We start from the raw sequence: 20,732 nt of genomic DNA, 5'->3' as shown, positions 1-20,732 counted from the left end.
CACTCGCTCTGCCACTACTGCAACCTAATAAATGCAATTCTCACTATCAGCAACCTGAGCACACCAGCTCGTGTTTCGCGCACTCCAACAGGGCTGATCATGCCACGTGCTCCTCAGGTCCTGCTAACACAGAACATCATCTTCGCAGACAAAACTGCACCTTCTCCAGCTTTACACACTGACGGGTGGCACACCAGTTACTCACCGTCCACTCAGGTACTAGTCTAACACTAGTTACAGTGATGATCTGTACTAAGATTATTGGCTCCGAAGCACCAGAAGGATGAAAGGTGGTGTAAGTATTTTGCCTGAAGAATTCTGCTAAAGAAAATAACTCAGACGCATAAAACCAGTGGTTTAACACACACAGCAAGATCTCATACTGCGTAATTACGAGACTAAAATAATATGACTATGAGCACATGCATCCTGGTTTCCTTTATGGAATTAAGGGGGGGGATTCTCTACCTCAGCCTCATCTCTTCCAGAGTAAATGATTTAAAACTAAAGGAGGTAAGCTCCCAGGCTCTTTCCAAGCCCTCCCTGCTCCTATACCAGTGTAACTATAAGAGAATCAAATGACTATGAGAACATGTACCCTGTTTTCTTGAAAGGAATTAAGGGGGAATTCTCTGCCTCAGCCTCATCTTTTCCAGAGGAAAAGATTTAGAGATAAAATAAGGAAGGGGGAAGGATCCCAGCCTCTCTCCAAGCCCTCTCTTCTCCTTCTGAAGGACTTTTACGCGTGGGAAGGAGAATCACAGAACGCTTTGGGTTGGAAAGTACTTTAAGATCACCTATTTCCACCCCCATCGCAGCGCCGGCCGAGCCCCGCCACCCGCCACAGTAGCCGCCGCAGACAGCGGCTCGCTCCACCGCCCCCGATCCACACCTCACGGTGCAACAGCAACTCTGCGCGTCCTCCACCCTCCTCCGACCCACAGTCGCCTCCACACTGGGGCAGGAAGCGACACGGCCACGGGAGTCCTCCACTTAAACCCGGCTCCCACACAAGGGAGACGCTGAGGGGCTACACCGAGGGGCTACACCGGTGGACCTCGGCCCCCGCTCCTGGTGAAGGAGCACCGCTCTGCCTGTCTGCTTGCTTGCTTGCCCGCTCCACACAGCGAGCGGAGAGCAGCCGCATCCCCTCCACCCGGCCTCAAAGCTGGACGACAACGAGGGGACCCCGAGCATGAGGAGGAGAAGAGATGAACGCTACTCACCACCGCGACCGCCGCCATGTTTGTTGTGCCTTCGGCAGCTGTGCCCGGCCCACCGTAACCTCGCGAGACCTTGTCGGGGGGGGGCGTGGCCCGCCGGGCTGCGCGCGCACGTGGGGAGGTGGGGAGGGGGGGGCGGGTCGGTGGTCGTGGTGTGGTTGGGGGCGGGAGGCGGAAACAATATGGCGGCGGCGGCGGGAGGTTGGCTGAGGGGATGCGCGAAGGTGAAGCGGGTGTTTGAGGGCAGCGGGGGTGTGACGGGACCGGGGAAGGGGAGCTGCGTTAGCCTGCAGGCCGCTAAGGGTGAGAGTGGCTCCGGGAGCTGTGCAGGGGTGAGGGTGCGTGTGTAAAGCGCTTTTCTCCCTGTCTTGCGCTGGACAGGGGCTGTGGGGTAACTCTGCGTTAAGAAAAGGCCTCGTGAAATGGTGTGGTGGGGGGAGCAGCCCGCGGCTGGGGTGTCTGTGAGGTGACAGCAGAGGTGCTTTGGTGTCCCCTGATCTAAACAGGGTTGTGGTACTGCAGGGGTAATCTAAGGCAAAGGGAACAAGAAAAAAACGCTGGGTCTGCGCTTTTACTGTGCAGAGGGAAGGAACGTGCTGGAGAGCTGTATTTCAGGCCATATGGCAGAGTGTTGTGGTGTTGTGATGACTGAAATACAGAAAACTGACCCATAAATGAGAGCAGGCAAGTTTGCTGTGGTGCGACTTCTCTGCTGAGGAATAAGGGCTGTCAGGAAGCGAGATAGAGGAATGAAAGTCATCAAAGAAAGAAGGCCAGGTTGGACAGGGCTTGGAGCAAGCTGCTCCAGTGGAAGGTGTCCCTGCCCGTGGCAGGGGTTGGAACTGGATGAGCTTTAAGGTCCCTTCCAACCCAAACCAGTCTGTGAATATTCTATGAATTGTAGGAATAAAAGTGTAAAGAATAATAAAATCTAAATTAAAATTTAAATCTAAATGTTGAAATCACCATTTCTGTGCTATGCTGTAACTCTGGCATACGCATGGGTTGCTGCTCTATGTGGGAGTGGTGGTGGTGTTGTGGTCTGCAAGGTTTGTACTTCTAACTTTGCCTGGAGCAGAGTCCTCTGCATTGATCTAGTGATGTGTTCACCCACGATAATCCCACATCTTAGTGTCAGGTGCCATCAAACAGAAGTAGAGGTAATCCCAGTTTACTGCCAGTTGTTGCTTCAACAGTACTGGCTTGTTGCCTGCTGAGCTCACCTCCTCACAGCTTTCCAAATAGGTTTGTATTCTCAAGAAGGCATTTTCCCTACAGCTCTTGGTCAGTGCTGGTGAAATATTCTCAGTGAGGTGTCTTTGGTTATGCCATCATGAAGGAAAAATGTTCTTTTCTTTGTGTTTGGAAATAAAGGAGTGGAAGAAGCAGGATGTATGTGAGATTTGTAGTCCTCTACGACTTAAACAGGTGAATGTTTGCACTCCTAGGTGTTGAGTGACCCTATGTCACTACCCAAAAGGAGTAGTTTAGGATGACCTCCCTCCCCTTGGGACCAACAACCAAGTTCGTGATACACTTGCACTGAATTAAGGTGAAATAACACCAGCCAATCAGTTTTATGATGTATTAATACAAAATACAAGGCATGTGGTTAGATATAACTCACCAATGATTATTTTAACTGGATCAGAGAGTCCCATGCCATGTGTTTTTACTTTGATCTAGTCAATATTAAATGAAAAAGAGAGAAGAGGAGAAGAAAAGAAGGAGAAAGGGAGAGGGAGAAGCATCACCACCCATGGATCCAGCAACATCTCATTGGTCCTCTTCACCCAGGGTATTGTTGCTGGTGGGAGCTCTGACCTGAGCCCTGCACTTTCATGTTCACGTTCTTCTGGGTGCAAAGCAGCATAGAGAGCTGTTACTATGATAATGATGGGCATAGTTTAGTGAGCACATGCCTGATTCCACAGCTGGGTTTCCTTAAGGTCATCCAGGTGGTCAGTGTCCCTCTGTTGTCCCTGTTACCCTGGTGTCTGCTTTTTGACTTCATCCTCTAAGTCAGCTCATCCTTGAGTCATCCTTTCATATTTCTGTGGAGGCTTATCAGCTTCGAACAAAAGGATCAGAACAATCCTAGCTGTTATTCCGTATTGAGAGTATTGACAGCTAACATCCTTGTTATTTGCTTAATTTATGCTTAAGGCCTCTCATGGTCAAATGCATGGACGTGGAGCTGTTGGAGTGAGCCCAGAGGAGGCCACAGAGATGCTGCGAGGGCTGGAGCAGCTCTGCTCTGGAGCCAGGCTGAGAGAGCTGGGCTGGGGCAGCCTGGAGAAGAGAAGGCTCCTGAAGGGGAGACCTGAGAGCAGCTCCAGTGCCTAAAGGGGCTGCAGGAAAGCTGGAGAAAGACTTTTTACAAGGGCCTGTAGGGACAGGCCAAGGGGAATGGCTTTAACCTGCCAGAGGGGAGACTGAGATGAGCTCTTAGGCAGAAGCTCTTCCCTGTGAGGGTGCTGAGGTGCTGGCACAGGGTGCCCAGAGAAGCTGTGGCTGCCCCATCCCTGGCAGTGTTCACGGCAAGGCTGGACGGGGCTTGGAGCAGCCTGTTCTAATGGAAGGTGTTCCTGCCTGTGGCAGGGCTTGGAACTGGATGAGCTTTAAGGTCCCTTCCAACACAAATGATTCTAGGATTCTAAATAATCCACTCCTGACTGACAACTTCTGGAACACAGTTGCTTTGAATTTCATTTCTATCAAGTCAACTCTTTGTTTTCTGCGAAGACCTAACTCCAATAACAGAATCTTAATATGAAAGTGTTGCAGCTCTTGCTGATCATCCAAACTTTGTATTCGTGAATCAGCCCCACTAGTCAGTATATGTGACATGGGGTGTTGAATGTGAACAAACATTGAATGTTCACAGAAATATTTGTTTTCTGTATTACCACTTCTTGCTGGTTTTAGTTGTCAAGCATGACTAGTTGGAGTTTCCTTACTATAATAGACTTACACATCAGACAGGAGTCTGTAGATCTGCTTTGCATCAGTTCTTCAGCCAGGGAGATGACAAGCGTTGAAAGCCAACATAAAAGAGAGTGAATTATTAGAAGGATCAAAGGAATTTTTACTTCCTGACCCCAAAGTTTCTGCTGGTTTTTGAGGAATGCTGCTATCAATGTGCATTGCGATATTGTCTTGCGATCAGAGAGCTGAATAGCAGTCTGGTTACAGCACACTCTGTCGGTCTGCTCACTGTGGGGTTAAGAATGTGTGCTGGCAAAAATGTGTGTTAGCAGGCATATGTTCACATATACATTATTTTTATGGCACAGCTATGTCTCTACTGGGAGTTTCTGTCAGCAGTTGTCTTGGTAAGACATTAATATATCCACACTTTAGACTGACATAGCAGAAGTGACAGAAGTCTGTGGCGAAGATCTGATCTGTAGATGCTAGCCACAGCATAAATGGGGTTTGGGGACCTATGAGAGTAAAGCCATGTTTCTGTCATGCCCCCTTTGAGATCAAAAGCTCAGTTTATCATTAAAGTTGACTGGCCTTCTGTAAAAACCATTTGTAAGTCTATTTCACATTTACTCTTACCCTGTTTATTAATGAAGATACTAAATCTATCAAAACATACACTTAGTACTATGAATATTGCAACAGACTTGGAAAATCATCTATAAAAATAAATACTATTATCAGTGTGCTTGTATATATACAGTATATTGACTAAAATTAATGTCTGTAAATCCGTTGTAGAATAGGATTATGTTAGCAAACTTCCACGAAGAAAACTGTTTGAGGTTAAAAGGAGAGTAATTAAAGGATATTTTCTCTTAGGGCACTGGGAGTGGGGAGGTTTGTATCATCTCAAAAACTTTCAAACTAGACATTGAATGTAAATGATAGTTCCTCATCATTTACTGAATCAAAACACTGAATAAAATGGTGTATTGCTGTGTGTACACAAATACAAGTTCTAGTAACTGTTTGCATGTTCTGTGTTTATTGTCAACAGCTGAAAAGAAATATGCCAGTGTACTTGGCTCCTTGGAGGGCTTCTCCATGTGCCTTTCGATCCTCCAGATCTGAACCCATGCCAAATCTAGCCAGTGATGGAGTTGTCTGTGCTCCACTTCAGACATTCACTGAAGAGGAGACAATGCTGAAAAATATGGGTACCTATTGTCTGTGCAGTTAAAATTCAGAGATGTCTTAATTGGAAGGGGAATCTTAGCTTTAAAAATTCATTGTTTAATTCTAGGTAAATATTGAGATTGGGGGGGGGGGAGGGGGTTGTGCTTAATTTTATAAGTGATTTAGCTCACAAGAGAGAAGTGTAGTGTTCTTTTTCCATGTTACCATAGCACAGTTCCATGTACCACAGTGAGGTTACATAAATAAATAAATAGTAAGTGGTTAAAACTGTTGCTGTCACAAAAGTGAAGTTGCCTGGCTCTGACTCATGCTGCTTCTGAAATGTTTAGGTCAGCTATAGGTAACTGCTCCAGTTGGTTTTCAGACCTTTCCAGTATATCCAGAATGGTGATGGATGTGATGTGTCTATAATGCAGCCAGTCCTGCACGAAGATGATAGTGTTTCAGAAGGGATCCTCAAAGCAAACGTGAAAGGATAAGAACCTGCACATCCAAGAGGGAGCTTGTAAAAGGCTCCAGTTAAACAGAAATAGTCTCACAGGATTTTGTGCACACATAATAACACACGTTAAAGCCTGAGACCATCTTCCTAAACTGCAGGTTTAATTTATAAAGAAATAGGATACGGCTAACCAAGTAAGGGATGTATTTGAATTATTTTCTGTATTTTTTTTCAGTGACCCAGTGTTGCATAAATGTTGCTGAGATGCTTTCAAAGTTCTTGGATTTATAGGATGTTTCCGTTTAGAGAGTTGTAGCTTAGCACAGAAAAGAGTTATAATTGAACCTTATAGCACATCACCTTGTTTCAGTTGGGCGACTTTCTGTCCTTTTATTCACTTGTCTGGAAGAGTCAGGGGATATATGCATAACCTGCCCAAAGTACCACGTTACTGTGATACTGATCTTTAAGGAGACTGTTGGAATACTTACATGCTTGCTTTATTCTCTTCATTACAGTGACAAAGTTTGCTCAGGAACGAGTTGCACCTTTGGTACAGAAAATGGATGAGAATTCAAAAATGGAAGACTCTGTAATACAAGGATTGTTTGAACAAGGGGTCTGCATGCTTTTACTTAATCCTTTATTCAGAAGGTGGTGATTTTAGGAATCTCTAGCTGTGCACTTGTCAGATTTTTAGATTAAAAGTTTGAGAGATATAATTCAAATTAACCAGTGCATCATTAAAAATGCTAGATTTATCAACAGCAAGGCAACTTTCTCTCAATTTTTAAGCACTCTCCATCTTTTACTGTAGTGTTCTTTCCATGCCTCCCTCTCCCACACCATTGTTTGCCTTACCTTTTAGTTCCTTGTTTCCCCCCCCCCGTGCCTTTTTGTTTTGTTTTGTTTTTTCAATTGGATAAACATAATTGTGTAGAGTGCTTGAACTGCCATGACTCTGATAAGTTTTGCTGGAGTATCAGGAGTCCTCCATGCCTTTACTGGCCAACCACAAGGATTTGTGTTGCAGAAACCTTGGTGTTCGTTCCTGGATCCAATTTTAGCTTTTTCTGCCATCCGGCCTCTCACTGCAAGAGAGACATTGAGGTGCTAAAGCAAGTCCATAGAAGGGCAGTGGAGCTGGTGAAGGGTCTGGAGCACAGGTGTGATGGGGAATGACTGAGGGACCTGGGGGGTCCAGTCTGGAGAAGAGAAGGCTCAGGGGGGACCTCCTTGTTCTCTGCAGCTACCTGCAAGGAGGTTGTAGTGAGGTGGGGTCTGTCTCTTCTCCCAAGTAATGAGCAATAGAACAAGAGAAAACAGCCTCAAGTTGCACAAAGGAAGGTTGAGACTGGATATTAGGAAACATTTCTTTCCTCAAAGGGTTGACAAGCACTGGAACAGGCTGCCCAGGGAAGTGGTTGAGTCACTGTGGCTGGAGGTGTTTAAAAGATGTGTAGATGTGGCACTTAGGGACATGGTTTAGTGGTGGACTCGGCCATGCTGAGTTAACAGTTGAACTCGATGATCTTAAAGGTCTTTTCCAGCCTAAATGGTTCTATGATTCTGTGAGGAATTGTTAGTTTGTTAAGGGTATTGAAGGAAAACAGTTATCTGGAGAAAGATCTGGAAATACATTCTGTGTCTGTTATTTTAATACATTAAGTATCAGGTTGGACTAACAAGTTGCTGACAGGAACTAAGATTAATTTATTTGCATCTTTTCTATTTCAGCTGATGAGTATTGAGCTTGGGGAAGAATATGGAGGAACTGGAGCTTCATTTTTTTCCATCATATTGGTGGTGGAAGAATTAGCCAAAGTCGACCCAGCTGTATCTCTTCTATGTGAACTCCAAAATACACTAACAAATAAGTTGTTTACCACATATGGAACAGAAGAACAAAAAAGAACTTACTTGCCCAGAGTGGCTAAAGATACGGTGAGTCAAAGTCTCACTTTACTGAACTGGAATATGGTTCTTGACAGGGATATTAGTGGGGCTTTTTCTTTCAGTGACAGCAGCATTGGAAAATAATCTTTATGTGTGAGCTTTGAAGCACTGGGTAGAACTGAGATCTGTGGTGCTATAGATACATCCTGTCACCAGTAGCTGAGAGGTAAAAGTGGAAAGGCAGTTACTAGTTTCATTAAAATTTAATTTACTGTGGAAAAGAATGTTAAAGCAGTTGACTTTGAGAGATGTGTAATTACATAGCGTTTCTATTCTTAATCTCCATATCTGAAACTTAATTACTTTGATGCAGTAGGTTAAAATGTTTGAATTTAAGAGACTTGTGCTTGTTCATAACTATTTTAATTGCAGACATGTACCTATATGTTCAGTAAAAACTAAGACTACTTTTTCCCTTGACAGATAGGCAGTTTCTGCCTTTCGGAGGCTGGATCTGGCAGTGATGCTTTCTCTTTGAAGACTCGGGCTGAAAAAAGAGGAGACTACTACGTCATCAATGGCTCAAAGATGTGGATTAGTTTAGCAGAACATGCAGGAGTTTTCTTCGTGATGGCAAATACAGATCCATCCTTAGTAAGTTGCTAAAGAATAGTCACATTTCGGTGACAGCTCATGATATATGAAACTAGGGATTTGATATTAATAATCCGATGGTAAAGGTTAATATTCCTTGCACCTTTTGCTGGCTGACAGCAAACCTTTAAAAATGTTTTCCAACGAAACTTGAAAACTTGCTGAGCAATTTAATAAATTCGTCCCACCAGGGAAAATAAAAATGTCAGGAACATAATTGCTTAGATGAAGAGCACAGCGTGCATTGGGATTATTCTGAGTAAGGGAAGAACAACAGATAGTCTGTGTCTTTCCAGTGCTTCTGACTTAACTGACAAGTTGCTGTTATTAAAGGCAAAAGAGAGCTTAGGCTACATGCACTGGAAACCTAACAAGGATATACTACAGAAAGGAGTGTTCAGGTAAAAAAAACAAAGCTGAATATACACATTTCAAGTTCTGCCACCAATTTGGATGTAGGTCGTAGATTCAGGAAAGTCAACTACTGAACTATACCAGTAGAGTAGAGTAATAATAAAATATAAATCTAAGTTATTTAAAACTTTTAGTTATTATTTAACTTCTTTCAGTATCTCTTTCTTAAAATTTTAACTTAAATATATTTATTTTTTATATTAAATTTCCTGTTTTGACTAAGTAAGAAGAAGGGTCTTTCTTTCATTGTACTGAACACAAGAGGGACATGGAGCTGTTGGAGCAAGTCCAAAGGAGGCCATGGAGATGCTGCAAGGGCTGGAGCAGCTCTGCTCTGGAGCCAGGCTGAGAGAGCTGGGCTGGGGCAGCCTGGAGAAGAGAAGGCTCCTGAAGGGGAGACCTGAGAGCAGCTCCAGTGCCTAAAGGGGCTGCAGGAAACCTGGAGAAAGACTTTTTACAAGGGCCTGTAGGGACAGGCCAAGGGGAATGGCTTTAACCTGCCAGAGGGGAGACTGAGATGAGCTCTTAGGCAGAAGCTCTTCCCTGTGAGGGTGCTGAGGCCCTGGCACAGGGTGCCCAGAGAAGCTGTGGCTGCCCCATCCCTGGCAGTGTTCAAGGCCAGGTTGGACACAGGGGCTTGGAGCAAGCTGCTCTAGTGGAAGATGTCCCTGCCCGTGGCAGGGGTCGGAACTGAGTGAGCTTTAAGGTCCCTTCTGACACAAACCATTCTAGGATTCTATGGGTTTAGAGCCATTATTTGATTGACCACTTCACAGTAAAGATACCCAATGTCTTCTTACAACCCACTGTTTGTGACATATGTTCTGATGGCAAGGACTGACTTCACTGCACAGCAATAACTTGCTTTCCCAGTGATTTCCAGTATAGACAGACATAAGAGTCCTATTTGTTTCATTTACATAAAACCAGTTCCTTCTATCCTCAAGAGAACTTACGAGGTTCTTCTGATCATGTTTTCCACATGGAATATTTTAATAGAAAGGCATCCCTGGCCTATGTAAACCATAGTTAGCAGGCATAGAGGGATCAAATGATGGTACCAGTGTTTTATTTGGTAATATAGTATTAAGCATGTGTAAAATTTCCGTATTGGAATGAGATGTTTTGATACCATTTGGTGATATTAGTGTCACAGTTTAACCTACTAAGCACCACACAACCAAAACCAGCACAATTAGTATAAAAAGAAAGCAGATCTTAATTACTTTTTAATTCATCCTAGGGATACAGGGGAATTACATGCTTCATAGTAGATCGTGACACAGAGGGGCTACATGTGGGGAAGAAGGAGGACAAGCTTGGAATCAGAGCGTCTTCTACCTGTCCAGTAACGTTTGAAAACGTTAAGGTATTGTAGGTTGTTTAGCTATTGCAGCATAATTTGCATGTAATTGGAACTTGACCACATATAAGGATGTTAACTAAGTCCCCTAATTATATTTTTTCCTCAGACATACTGGTTAATTGGCATATTTTAACTTTTTCCTCCCTGTTCTTTCACAGAAGTCTTGAGGGAGGTTGGTTTACTTAAGTTTTAATACAGTTTTTCTCAAACACCGGTTTATAATTGCTAAAAAAAGTGGTAAATGCCCCATCCCTGGCAGTGTTTAAAGCTGTGTTGGACAGTCTTGGGCAGTATGGTCTGTGGTGAGGTGTCCCTGCCTATGGCAGGAGGGTTGGGACTAGATGATCTTAAGGTCCTTTCCAACCCTAACTGTTCTGTGATTCGATGATAACCACATGAGGAAACGTTCTAATCAGATATTCTAGAATCAAATGACTAATTTAGAATCATAGAATAGTTAGGGGTTTATAGTTAATGTTTTATGTTTCACTGGGGAGGACTATTAAATAAACCTTGTAGACTGATTCACCTCTGAACCTTTCTACTAGAAGCTGCAAAGCAGAATAGAACAGGAATAACGGTGGTATTTTATTTTTTCAGGTTCCTGAGACCAATATCCTGGGGCAGGTTGGACAAGGCTATAAGTATGCAATTGGAATGCTAAACACTGGCAGAATAGGTATTGCTGCACAGGTGGGTAATTCTGTTTAATACTGAATACAGCCAGTACAGAACTGGATTGAGATTTACAAAATACCTAAAGCTAACAAGAAGAAACTATTTAGAAAATACTATATTAAAACCTCAGTTGCCACTAGATGTCACTGTTCCTGTAGCTAAGTTACAGTCAAATACTGAAACAACTGTAAATGGTAAAATTCTCCTTTGGTGACATAAGCAATAGATTTAGAAAACATTAAATAGCAGTTAGTTTGTCTTTGAGGGTTAACGTATTGCTTCTGAGGTAGAGCAACATCTTTCATTATGCAAATCTATTTTACAAAGAAAACTCCCATTAGAAAATATTACTCACTGAGATGTGTAATATTAATGCTTCCAACTGGGCTTATGTAGGATTACCAAATGTGACTTTATTCTATATGATGTTTTCCCAACAACTTCTTTTTAAAAGTCTACTTATTTTTAAAATAAATACTTTTCTTTATAGCAGAGGTATCCTAGTTCATTGTATTTGAAACTTGCACATTATGGCATCTTAGGGGGAAATATTTACTGACCTTGGAGTTTAAAATGTTTTTTGTTGTAAACTCAGTTTGGGTCTCAGATTACTGCTGATTTCCATGGAAATCAGGTTCAGCCCTATAATAAAATGACATAGGACAAGTATTTATGTTTTTAGCTTACTTCTGAAAGTAATGCTTTCTCTGTTTCTACTGTGTTGTGGATGTAGCTGTGTTGTATAGGATATAATATGTCTGTGCTACCAGTCTCCCTTATCTTTTGCCCTAGTTTACAGACAGACCAGGAGTGTTCCTCATGAAATTTAGACTTTCCACGTGGGAGTATACTATGCTGCTAAATGGGTTGGCTTTTCCATCATTTATAAAGCTTATCTGTGATTAAACTTAGTTTGATACGGCATTTAAAAACCAGGGGTATAAATAATATAAAGGTTCTGGCAGTAAAATAAATGGCCTTATTTTACGCTTAATTACTCCAAGTTACATTTACAACCTAACTAAAAGTTAAGGTCAGGTAGTTGTTATATCTTAAGTTACTACTTTCTTGGCACCTCTCAAATTAAGAGAAGTACACTTGAACGGACAAGAACAGCAGTTCTAAAGCCCTGTAGAATTGAATATAGTTTGGCAGTAGAAATAGTTTTAGAAGGTAATTAACATCTTATAAAATGTAATTGTGGCTGTGAAAAGGTGAATGCAAGGTAACTCCATATATTGTTACAGCTACTGAGGTGGATATACTTGGTTCATCTATATGAGTTTATAGCAGAAGGCAGCAAATCTGGTGATACAGTAACATTGCTTTATGTTCTTTTCCCAGATCCCCATTTTCCTATATATTGTGGTTTTTTTTCTAGAACCTTAAATGATGAAGGTGTAGATGTCTGAACCCAGGCAAGGTCATGGTTTTATCTTCTTGGGGCCTTGGCTTTCAGCTTAATACGTGGGTCTATCCAAAAATACCCGTACAGTATTGTACATCACTGAAAGTAGTTTGACTAAGCTCCTGAGTGTGGCAGCTGACTGCCACATTATAATACCCTGTCTTGAAGTAGAAAAGTTTTATGAGATTCCAATTTTACTATATCCCTCACTTTTTGATAGTTCTTCATGCCCTTAATTTCCCTCTTTTTTTAACTTTTTTCCCTTTGTTTGATGCTTCCCCTAATCTGATTTCCTATCTTTGTTTTTTTCTAGGAATAAAACTAGGTAGACAGAATGCATTCAGACGGATAGTAGTTACATAATAAAACCAACTGATCTTATTTACTAATAGCTATATATCCCAAGATATATGAAAAGCAGGATCCTTTCTTTACTATCTTTTTTGGAATGGAGAGCACTTCTCAAAATCTGATAGTTAAAAAACCGTAAAACTAGTTTACTTTCATAATGTTTCTTCAGGCTAACAAATCAGACACTAGGAGACTCCAGTGACAGTGATGGGTTCAAACTGAAACAGGGGAAATTCAGATTATAAAGACAGGCTGAGAAAGTTGGTGCTGTTCAGCCTGGAGAAGAGAAGGCTGTATGGAGACCTCAGAGCAGCTTCCAGTGTCTGAAGGGGGCCTACAAAGATGATGGAGAGGGACTCTTCATAAGGGACTGGAGTGATAGGGATGATGGGTTCAGTCTGAAACAGGGGAAGTTCAGGCTGGATATAAGGAAGTTCTTCCCTGTAAGGGTGCTGAGGCACTGGAATGGGTTGCCCAGAAAAGTTGTAAATGCTCCATCCCTGGCAGTGTTCAAGGCCAGGCTGGACAGAGCCTTGGGTGACATGGTGTAGTGTGAGGCATCCCTGCCCATGGCAGGGGGTTGAAACTGGATGAGCTTTAAGGTCCTTTCCAACCCAAACCATTCTATGGTGAGAGTTACTTCCTTATGAATGTTGGTGTGTAGTTTTCCCAGATGTTATTCTCCAAGGTACCACTTGTGTTTTGTTGTCTTTCCTGCTGAGTGAACAAGGTGTGAACAGACAGTGGGTGTTCTAAAACTGTTCTCTGAGGTTGTTTTTTTCCTAGAAAATGCTGGAAGAAATGTTCTCTCTCCTTCCACTACCTTGATATTCTAACTTCTGAAATAAATAGCTAATTCTGACAGTCCGGTGTCTTCTGTAAAATGAGAAATTATTTTGATGATGCAGATAGCTTTGAATAATGTTTCACATTATTTTTCCTTTAATGTTGTAATGTAGATCTATAGAACTTTCGTTAGTCATTTTCCTGTGTAATTAAGAATTTTCCAAGAAACACTTAATATTTATGCAACCACAGTTTTGTTCAAAAAGTAGAGATAATGTTTTCACAAATGTTTTCCTATAGTAAGAAAGTTTCTTTCAGGAATGGAGTAGTGTGGAGTAGGCTTAACTCCTCAGACTTTATTTTTTGTCATAACTCACCGCAGTAGGTCTAACAGCTGTAAAATTCTGGCTCTTGAGATTCTATACAGAACCTTCATTATGTTTTGGCTTTGTGGAAGTTGTAGCAATCCCTAGGTATGAAGAATACTTTTCTCCTGAGTACTAAGCTTTTTACAGAGGTAAAGTGCCTGACCAGAAGAACATCAAATGTTATCACCTGAATTAGGTAAAATCAGTTAACCAGTCTTTCCTGAACATATGCTTTATTTCTTACAGATGTTAGGACTGGCACAGGGCTGTTTTGACCACACAATTCCCTATACAAAGGAGAGAGTCCAGTTTGGGAAAAGTGTATTCGACTTCCAGGTACTTGTTAATGAGCACATGGGAAGTGTCCTCCAAGAGAGTAGTTGTTAACACAGTAGTTGAAGTCAGTAAAATGAGTAATCTGTTTTGTGTAAGTTGTGCTCCACCTCGTGTCATGTCTCCCCTTAATATTTGAGAAGAATTTCAGCTGAGCCACATAAAGTGTGTCAGTTCAGTGCCATGTAAATACTTTAAAACTTCAAAGCATTGTTGGCATAAGTCCTTGTGCTTGATAGCATATTGACAGCCTTGGAAAATAATACACATGGAGCAGCTTTCTCTTCTGATTTTAATATCACAGTATGTTGAATGCGTGCCTAGTTTTGATACCCTTTCAGGAGGTGTAGGGGAAGGCCTTTTTCTGGACACTAGAAATAATAAAAAGATGAGGAAACTGATTGAATTATTAGATTTCCTGTGTTATATAAAGGCATTTTCATGATAATACCTGTGTCTTAAAACGAAAAGAACTCTTCGTTGCAAAAATGATGTATAGTTTAATAAGGAAGATATATAATTGTAATTACTATAGTAATTTTCTTGTTAAAAGAAACCTACATCTTGGCTGAAGGAACATTAGTACTACTCACAATTCATACAGGTTTTAGGAAGCGCCCACAGAGATCTAGGAAATGATCAGAACTGCGTCTTTTGAATGGAAAATGGAATTTCTAATTGCCAAATCATTTTGTTATTTTGACCTGCATATATATTTTTGCAGATTTTAGGGTGCAGTGTTAATGTTCTAATAAGATGAAAGATTTCATTGTGTTTTGGGTAAAAGTTAGACTAGTAAATGTTCGTTTTCAATCATAATAGTGTTAGGGGCTCCTTAAATAAACCCATTTTTCTGTAATACCTACTATTTAGATGTGAGCTCCATCACCTTTTTCCTTTCCTTCAAATCCATTCATTGGTCATGTCCTCTTTATGCTGCTCCTAACTCTTTGTCTCATGGCTATGGGACATGGGAAGAAGTATTTATCAGCCTGCTGGTTCTCGACTTTATTTGAGAGGTATTTGTTTTCACATCATCAGGGATCTAGGCTTATTAATGTATGAATGTGCTCATAGAGAGCTGCAAAATGAAAATACAGCTTTCACCTACCCATGTCTCTGCAGTGCTGAGGACAACATTGAGATTTGGCTGAAGCTTTCCCTGATATTCATGGGTGCAAACAGGTAATGCTCCTGCCCAGCCAGTCAGGCAGGGAATTCCCCAGTACTTCTGAATACAACAAAATACAACAAAAAGGAGAAAATGAGAGTGCAGTTCCTAAAAAGACTTTGGTGGCCAAGAGGTTTTCCCAACTTCAGTATCAATAGATGCAGAGGAATTTGGAATTACCAGTCCATTTGGATCTTGTATTTCTGTATTAGAGTATAGGTATGTTCCTTGGTGAAAAGAATGGCTCTTGGTAGAAATCCCAGTTGAGTACTAGATCCTGGTTCTGTCTGACTTGTGGTGTCTTTATTACAGGGGATGCAACACCAGATAGCTCAGGTGGCCACACAGTTGGAGGCAGCCAGGTTGCTGACCTACAACGCAGCCCGTCTTGCAGAAACAGGAAGGCCATTCATAAAGGAGGCAAGCATGGCCAAGTACTACGCTGCTGAGGTGACTTGCAGTTTCTTTCTTCTGTGGCTTTATTTCCCCGCTGTTTAAAAGCTTAAGCTGTTGATGAATCATAGATGTGTAACTTCTAATTCATATTTGCAGTGCAATCTGTGGATGTACTTTTTATCTTGCTTCTCATTCCCAGTCCATGTACGGAATGTAAAGTAGACCACCTGTGAATAAACTGCTCACACCCCTAGATTTTGACAAGCAAGCAACAACATTAAAAGAGAAAATGAATTATTATCTTCACTCATCTAGAAAGATTGCACTTTGCCAGAATTCTCTTTTTGTGGATGGAGAAATGGCATTATGAGACTTCACTTGTGGCCATTTCAACTCTGCTGGTCACAACTGCAAGTCTTCATATGACTTAAAACTGGATTGCTTCTGCCTCTTTGTAATTGCTGCCTTGCATGCTGCTGCTGCTAGTCTTTTTCATAGTGCAGCATACGAACTATTGCACTAGTGGTTAGGGAGTTCTTGATGTCCTCTGATGCAGAAAAATGTCATTTTTATTCTAATTTGGCTTTATTCTAATTTGGCTCTTCCCTGTAAAGCGACTGCTTTAATTGCTGGTTTGTTTCTACTTTAAATAACTACAAAGGATAAAATTTACTGCCACCTGCATGAGGTTGGATCCTGAAATTATAACTCTGAAACTATATTCATAGGTTGCAACACTGACAACTAGTAAATGTATTGAATGGATGGGTGGCGTTGGCTTCACAAAAAATTATCCAATAGAAAAGTATTACCGTGACTGCAAGATAGGTGAGTGATAGTTTCTTAAACAAGTGTTTCTTGCATCATTAGTAGTACTCAACTTGGAGGATGAATGACTGGCTATTCTTTGTAAGGTATTTCTTCCTTGAGTCTGTAATCGACACTGATTCAAAGGCTCAGATATAAGAAGGTAAAAGTTTAGGTATAAATAAATATGTATGTACGTAAGGCTAAAATGTTTCATTAGACACCAGTAAAATACAGGCACACACATTGTGTCCTATTCTATTAAGAAAATTACAGTTCAGAAAATATGACAACTTCTTTGGCTTTAAGCCCTGAATCTATGTGGAGTTTTATTTTCAAGACTTCCTTGTTTACCAGTATAATCCTGGGACCTAACACTTTGCCATTTCTAACTATATTACCCTTTGGTTTTATTGCTGATAGCATTTGTAAATACTTAATTTTGTTGGTTGTTTAGGAATTGCTTTTCAGGAAAATGTCTTGTTATTATGTGGTACCAGCAGAAGAGTACTTTAATTGCTGCATATAATAAAAGCAGGTTGCCCAGAGAAGCTGTGGCTGCCCCATCCCTGGCAGTGTTCAAGGCCAGGTTGGACAGGGCTTGGAGCAACCTGATCTAGTGGAAGGTGTCCCTAGTGGAACTAGATGAGCTTTAAGGTCCCTTTCAACCCAAATAATTCTATGATTTATATATTAGAATATAAATAATTATTGTTTTAAAAATTGTATTATAAATATACAATATAATTATAATTTTGTTTCTAGAACTTGCTCAGTAAATCTTTACTTTGTAATTGTAAATGTTTTAAATGAACTGTTAGAATAATATCTGGGTCTCTCTTTCATATACTCACTGTGGTTTTATAGTCTTCTAATATATTTTCTTCTGATTTCAGGTACAATATATGAAGGAACTTCAAATATCCAGTTGAGCACCATTGCAAAAAGCTTAGCAAAGGAGTACTGAAACCAGAAGGACTCAGGACTACTAGCGGAGTTGTTTCTCTGAACATTCATTGTGAATTACACATTTGTTTGTAATCATAAAAATCATTAATAACATCATAAATAGGAATACCTGATCACAGATGAAATCGTAAGGAAAACCATGAACCCATTTCAGAGCAGCGAGTGTGTAATTCATCTGGAATCGTGAATTCCACATTCATATCCAAATCGTGGGTTAAAAAGTATTTCTTTCTGCCTGAGGGACTTCTAAGCTAACACACTGGCTGGTTGCCTTAGGTTATGCCTGCAGTGTATCTTCACTTTGAGACTTCAAAGTGAAAACAAAAGACGCCAAACCCTTGGCTTGCCTGGTATGAAAGATTCTGTTAAGCCATCTGGGAGACAAGACACTACACACACAGCAGAACTGTTGCAGGGTATGAAGCTGCTGTTTGTTCATGATGCCCTTTATTAGCATGGAGAAGAGAGAGAAATAGAAGTGATAGTTTCCTCTCTCCCAGGTGGAGTGATGTCTGTGGAGCTGCTGTAATTGGAGTAATTTTTATAGTAGCCCTCAGTGTGTTCTTAAGTATATCTTGGTAATTAAGCCCTTCCAGCCCCAATTTGTAGTACTGAAAGGTAGATAATATCTACCTCTCTTTCCAGCTTTCTCAGCTGTTAAGGGTTTTAATCTAAGAGGCTATTTATAGTTCTCCTTTCAGAAAAGGTTGAGTTGAAATCTTTGTGAAATTGGGTAAAAAAAGCTCTAGTAGTTCTGCAAAAAGACAGATATAAGCTAGGTAATGGGAGCGCTATGATACTACCTCACAGTGGCCTTTCCATGTTCAATGTATTTTACAAACTTTAACCCTCAGAGCCCTTCTGGGGGTTAGGGAGGGACTGTTAATTTGCAGCCTAGAAAACTCGCTCATGGAAGTTAGTGGTTCACTGGCAAAGTTTTTCTCCTTTTGAGAGAAAGAGAGTGGGATTTGGGGAAGTATTTGCTTTTCTCTCTGTTTATTTTATAATCAGACATTTTATTTACAGTAGAAACCTCTCCAGTGCTGGAGATCTCATTAAGAATCAAGAGATAGAAAGCTTAATATATGAAAAATCATTATAATTGCTGTAATTGGCAATTTGCCTCAAGTGTTTTGGGGAGGGAAGGATTGGTTTTGTGGTTTTGGCTGACTTAGGAGAATCTCAGTCACTGATGATTCACTTGGAGTGGAGTTTACAGTGTTACAGGCTGAGAGTCCCGAAGGATTTTTGAGCAAAACTGGGGTAAATGACACTTAACAAGTGTGGTTTTGTAAAACAAGCAGATGGCAGTGCCTTATACAAAGAAACAAGCGAAGAGGAACAGCGCTATTACAGACTTTCCTTACTTTCTGTCAGCTTCAAAGGTGTCCCTGCCCATGGCAAGGGGGTTGGAACTGGATGATCTTAAGGTCATTTCCAACCCTAACTATTCTGTGATTCTAAATGTCTGCTTTAGTGAATTAATCCCCCTGCATGGGCTCTTTGCCTGTTGATAGGCAAAGAATTAATGTGGTAATTCTCCTTATACCTATAGAAAAAACCCCTCCCATATCAGTTTGATCAACAACTGTGAAGTCTTCAACAATAAAAGAGTAGGAGGGTAGATTAGATGATTTCTGAAGTTCTCTTCTAGCATTATTACTACAACTATTACCATTATTATCATTATTAATGCATTTCAGGTTGTTTGCAGGTTTTCTCTCAGCTGAACTGAAATGGCTGGGGAGGTTGTTAGACTAGAATTGAGACTACAGATGCTGCAACAGTGAACTACAGTTATTCTGCTCAATACAGTCTTATCTGCAAGTCTAAAATGATCATAACCACACTACAAAATGCTTGTGTTAAGGTTGATTAATGTGATGAGTTGTGCCAATGTGAGGCAGTCCTTAGCTGCGGCAGTTTAGGCTGTTTTGCTGACGTGTGTCAGCAGAGATCAGGTTTTGATTCATACTTGTTAATAGGTCTCCTAGTTTGGGGTACTATTTTAGCTTGGCTTCTGCAGTTGTGCATGAGGCTAGGAAGTGAGTGGCAATACTTAACTACTTACTATAGTGCTAAAAGCAAACCCTTTATGGAGGAAAGTGCAGAGCTCTTTGAAGGACTGTGAAGGGCTGGATACCCAGGTTTATGTAAAAGGACTGCTTTAGTCCATGAAACAACCTGAACAGGCTCATCAGCTACTCAGCAGTTCTCAGAAATACAAGGTCAAGCCTTTACCTAATGTTACAGCTGTAAATATTCCACATCTCTCAGTTCTATATACTGTATTCTGTACACAGTAACTGTTGAAAGAAGTGTCTGTGTTGTATTTGATTTTTGTCCACAAAATTCTGTGGAGGAGCATATGCACAAATGAATTAGAACCACTGACTTTCTTTCATTGTGGAGAGGTATTCTGGGAAGAGGTCACTTGCTTCATCCCCTTAAGTGTGATTCCATTGCTGCACTAAATGCAGATGTTGATTTAGTAGTAAGATCTGCTGTGCTGTTGTGCAGGAGCTGTTAAGAGCTGCCTGCATTCCCCACCCTCTGTTCTGTTTGGAACAGGCACTTATGGATTGTCTGCATTAGGCACTATGGGCACAGGTCTGGTGGTGGTAGCTGGTTGCACCAGTGGCAGGCCGTGTGTGCTAATGACAGGACTCAAAACTGCTTTATATTCCATATATATTTATACAACTAGAACAGGTTGCTCAGAGAGGTGGTAGATGCTCCATCCCTGGAGACCTTTCAAGGCCAGGCTGGATGTGGTTCTGGGCAACCTGATCTAATTGAAGATGTCCCTGGTCATTGCAGGGGGTTTGGACTGGATGAACTTTGAAGTTCCCTTCTAACACAAACTACTCTGTGATTCTGGGGAGCTTTGCCTTTATGTGCCCTTCGTCAGCCCAGTCAATCCAGTCTATTTCCCTGGAACAGCATCTTCAGTATCAGATGTTGCATCTGGGCTTCCCTGATTTAGAAGAAAAGACCTGTATTGAGAATGTATTAAAAAGGGCCTGAATTTTATACGTGACTTGATCCAGTGCTAATCTTGTATATCAGGTGATGGTTCTCTAACAGTCTGCCATTTAAATTTTTTCCCAGATTTTGCATTTTTTGTGCTAGGAGAGAATGATGGTATCATCTGTCAGTTTTCCTTAGTTTTATTCTGCTTTGGGATAAAGGTCTGAGGCAGATTTCCACAGAAACGTTTAATCACTACTTGGGAAGTGCTGAAATACAACATTTCATATGATGTTTTCTGTGCTGTTATTCTTTCTTCCACATTTGCTTTTCCCCATGTAAAGATTGTGTTAGAAAAGGTTTATGTGAAAT

At 41.2% G+C, this 20,732-nt stretch overlaps 1 protein-coding gene across 2 annotated transcripts; it reads left to right on the top strand.

Annotated features, from left to right (window-relative positions):
- Positions 1–1,389: 1,389 nt before the first annotated feature.
- On the top strand, positions 1,390–17,936 carry ACADSB (acyl-CoA dehydrogenase short/branched chain). Of its 2 annotated transcripts, XM_057417322.1 has the most exons (11): positions 1,390–1,447; positions 5,212–5,371; positions 6,312–6,412; positions 7,531–7,737; positions 8,173–8,343; positions 10,001–10,126; positions 10,724–10,816; positions 13,961–14,050; positions 15,531–15,668; positions 16,343–16,442; positions 17,318–17,936. In XM_057417322.1, exons 1-11 carry the CDS (start codon positions 1,406–1,408, stop codon positions 17,386–17,388), a joined length of 1,299 nt encoding a protein of 432 aa, XP_057273305.1. In that variant the 5' UTR covers positions 1,390–1,405; the 3' UTR covers positions 17,389–17,936. The 2 variants fall into 2 exon arrangements, with proteins under 2 accessions (XP_057273305.1, XP_057273306.1); XM_057417323.1 differs by lacking the exons at positions 1,390–1,447; positions 6,312–6,412 and having other exon boundaries at positions 5,238–5,371.
- Positions 17,937–20,732: the final 2,796 nt, after the last annotated feature.

Source organism: Pezoporus wallicus, unplaced genomic scaffold, assembly GCF_028554395.1.
Source record: "Pezoporus wallicus isolate ANWC-B61680 ecotype Strahan unplaced genomic scaffold, APGP_CSIRO_Pwel_v1 contig_8188, whole genome shotgun sequence".
Taxonomy (NCBI): domain Eukaryota; kingdom Metazoa; phylum Chordata; class Aves; order Psittaciformes; family Psittacidae; genus Pezoporus; species Pezoporus wallicus.
The sequence above is the reverse complement of the archived record's forward strand: the minus strand, read 5'-3'. Positions and strand labels throughout refer to the sequence as shown.

Excerpts from the sequence above, each read along its gene's own strand:
- ACADSB (XM_057417322.1), top strand. The coding sequence starts at position 1,406 with ATGGCGGCGGCGGCGGGAGGTTGGCTGAGGGGATGCGCGAAG. Across the intron at positions 1,448-5,211 it reads GGCTGAGGGGATGCGCGAAG|CTGAAAAGAAATATGCCAGT; the intron begins GTGAAGCGGGTG and ends TATTGTCAACAG. Across the intron at positions 6,413-7,530 it reads AAGGATTGTTTGAACAAGGG|CTGATGAGTATTGAGCTTGG; the intron begins GTCTGCATGCTT and ends TTTCTATTTCAG.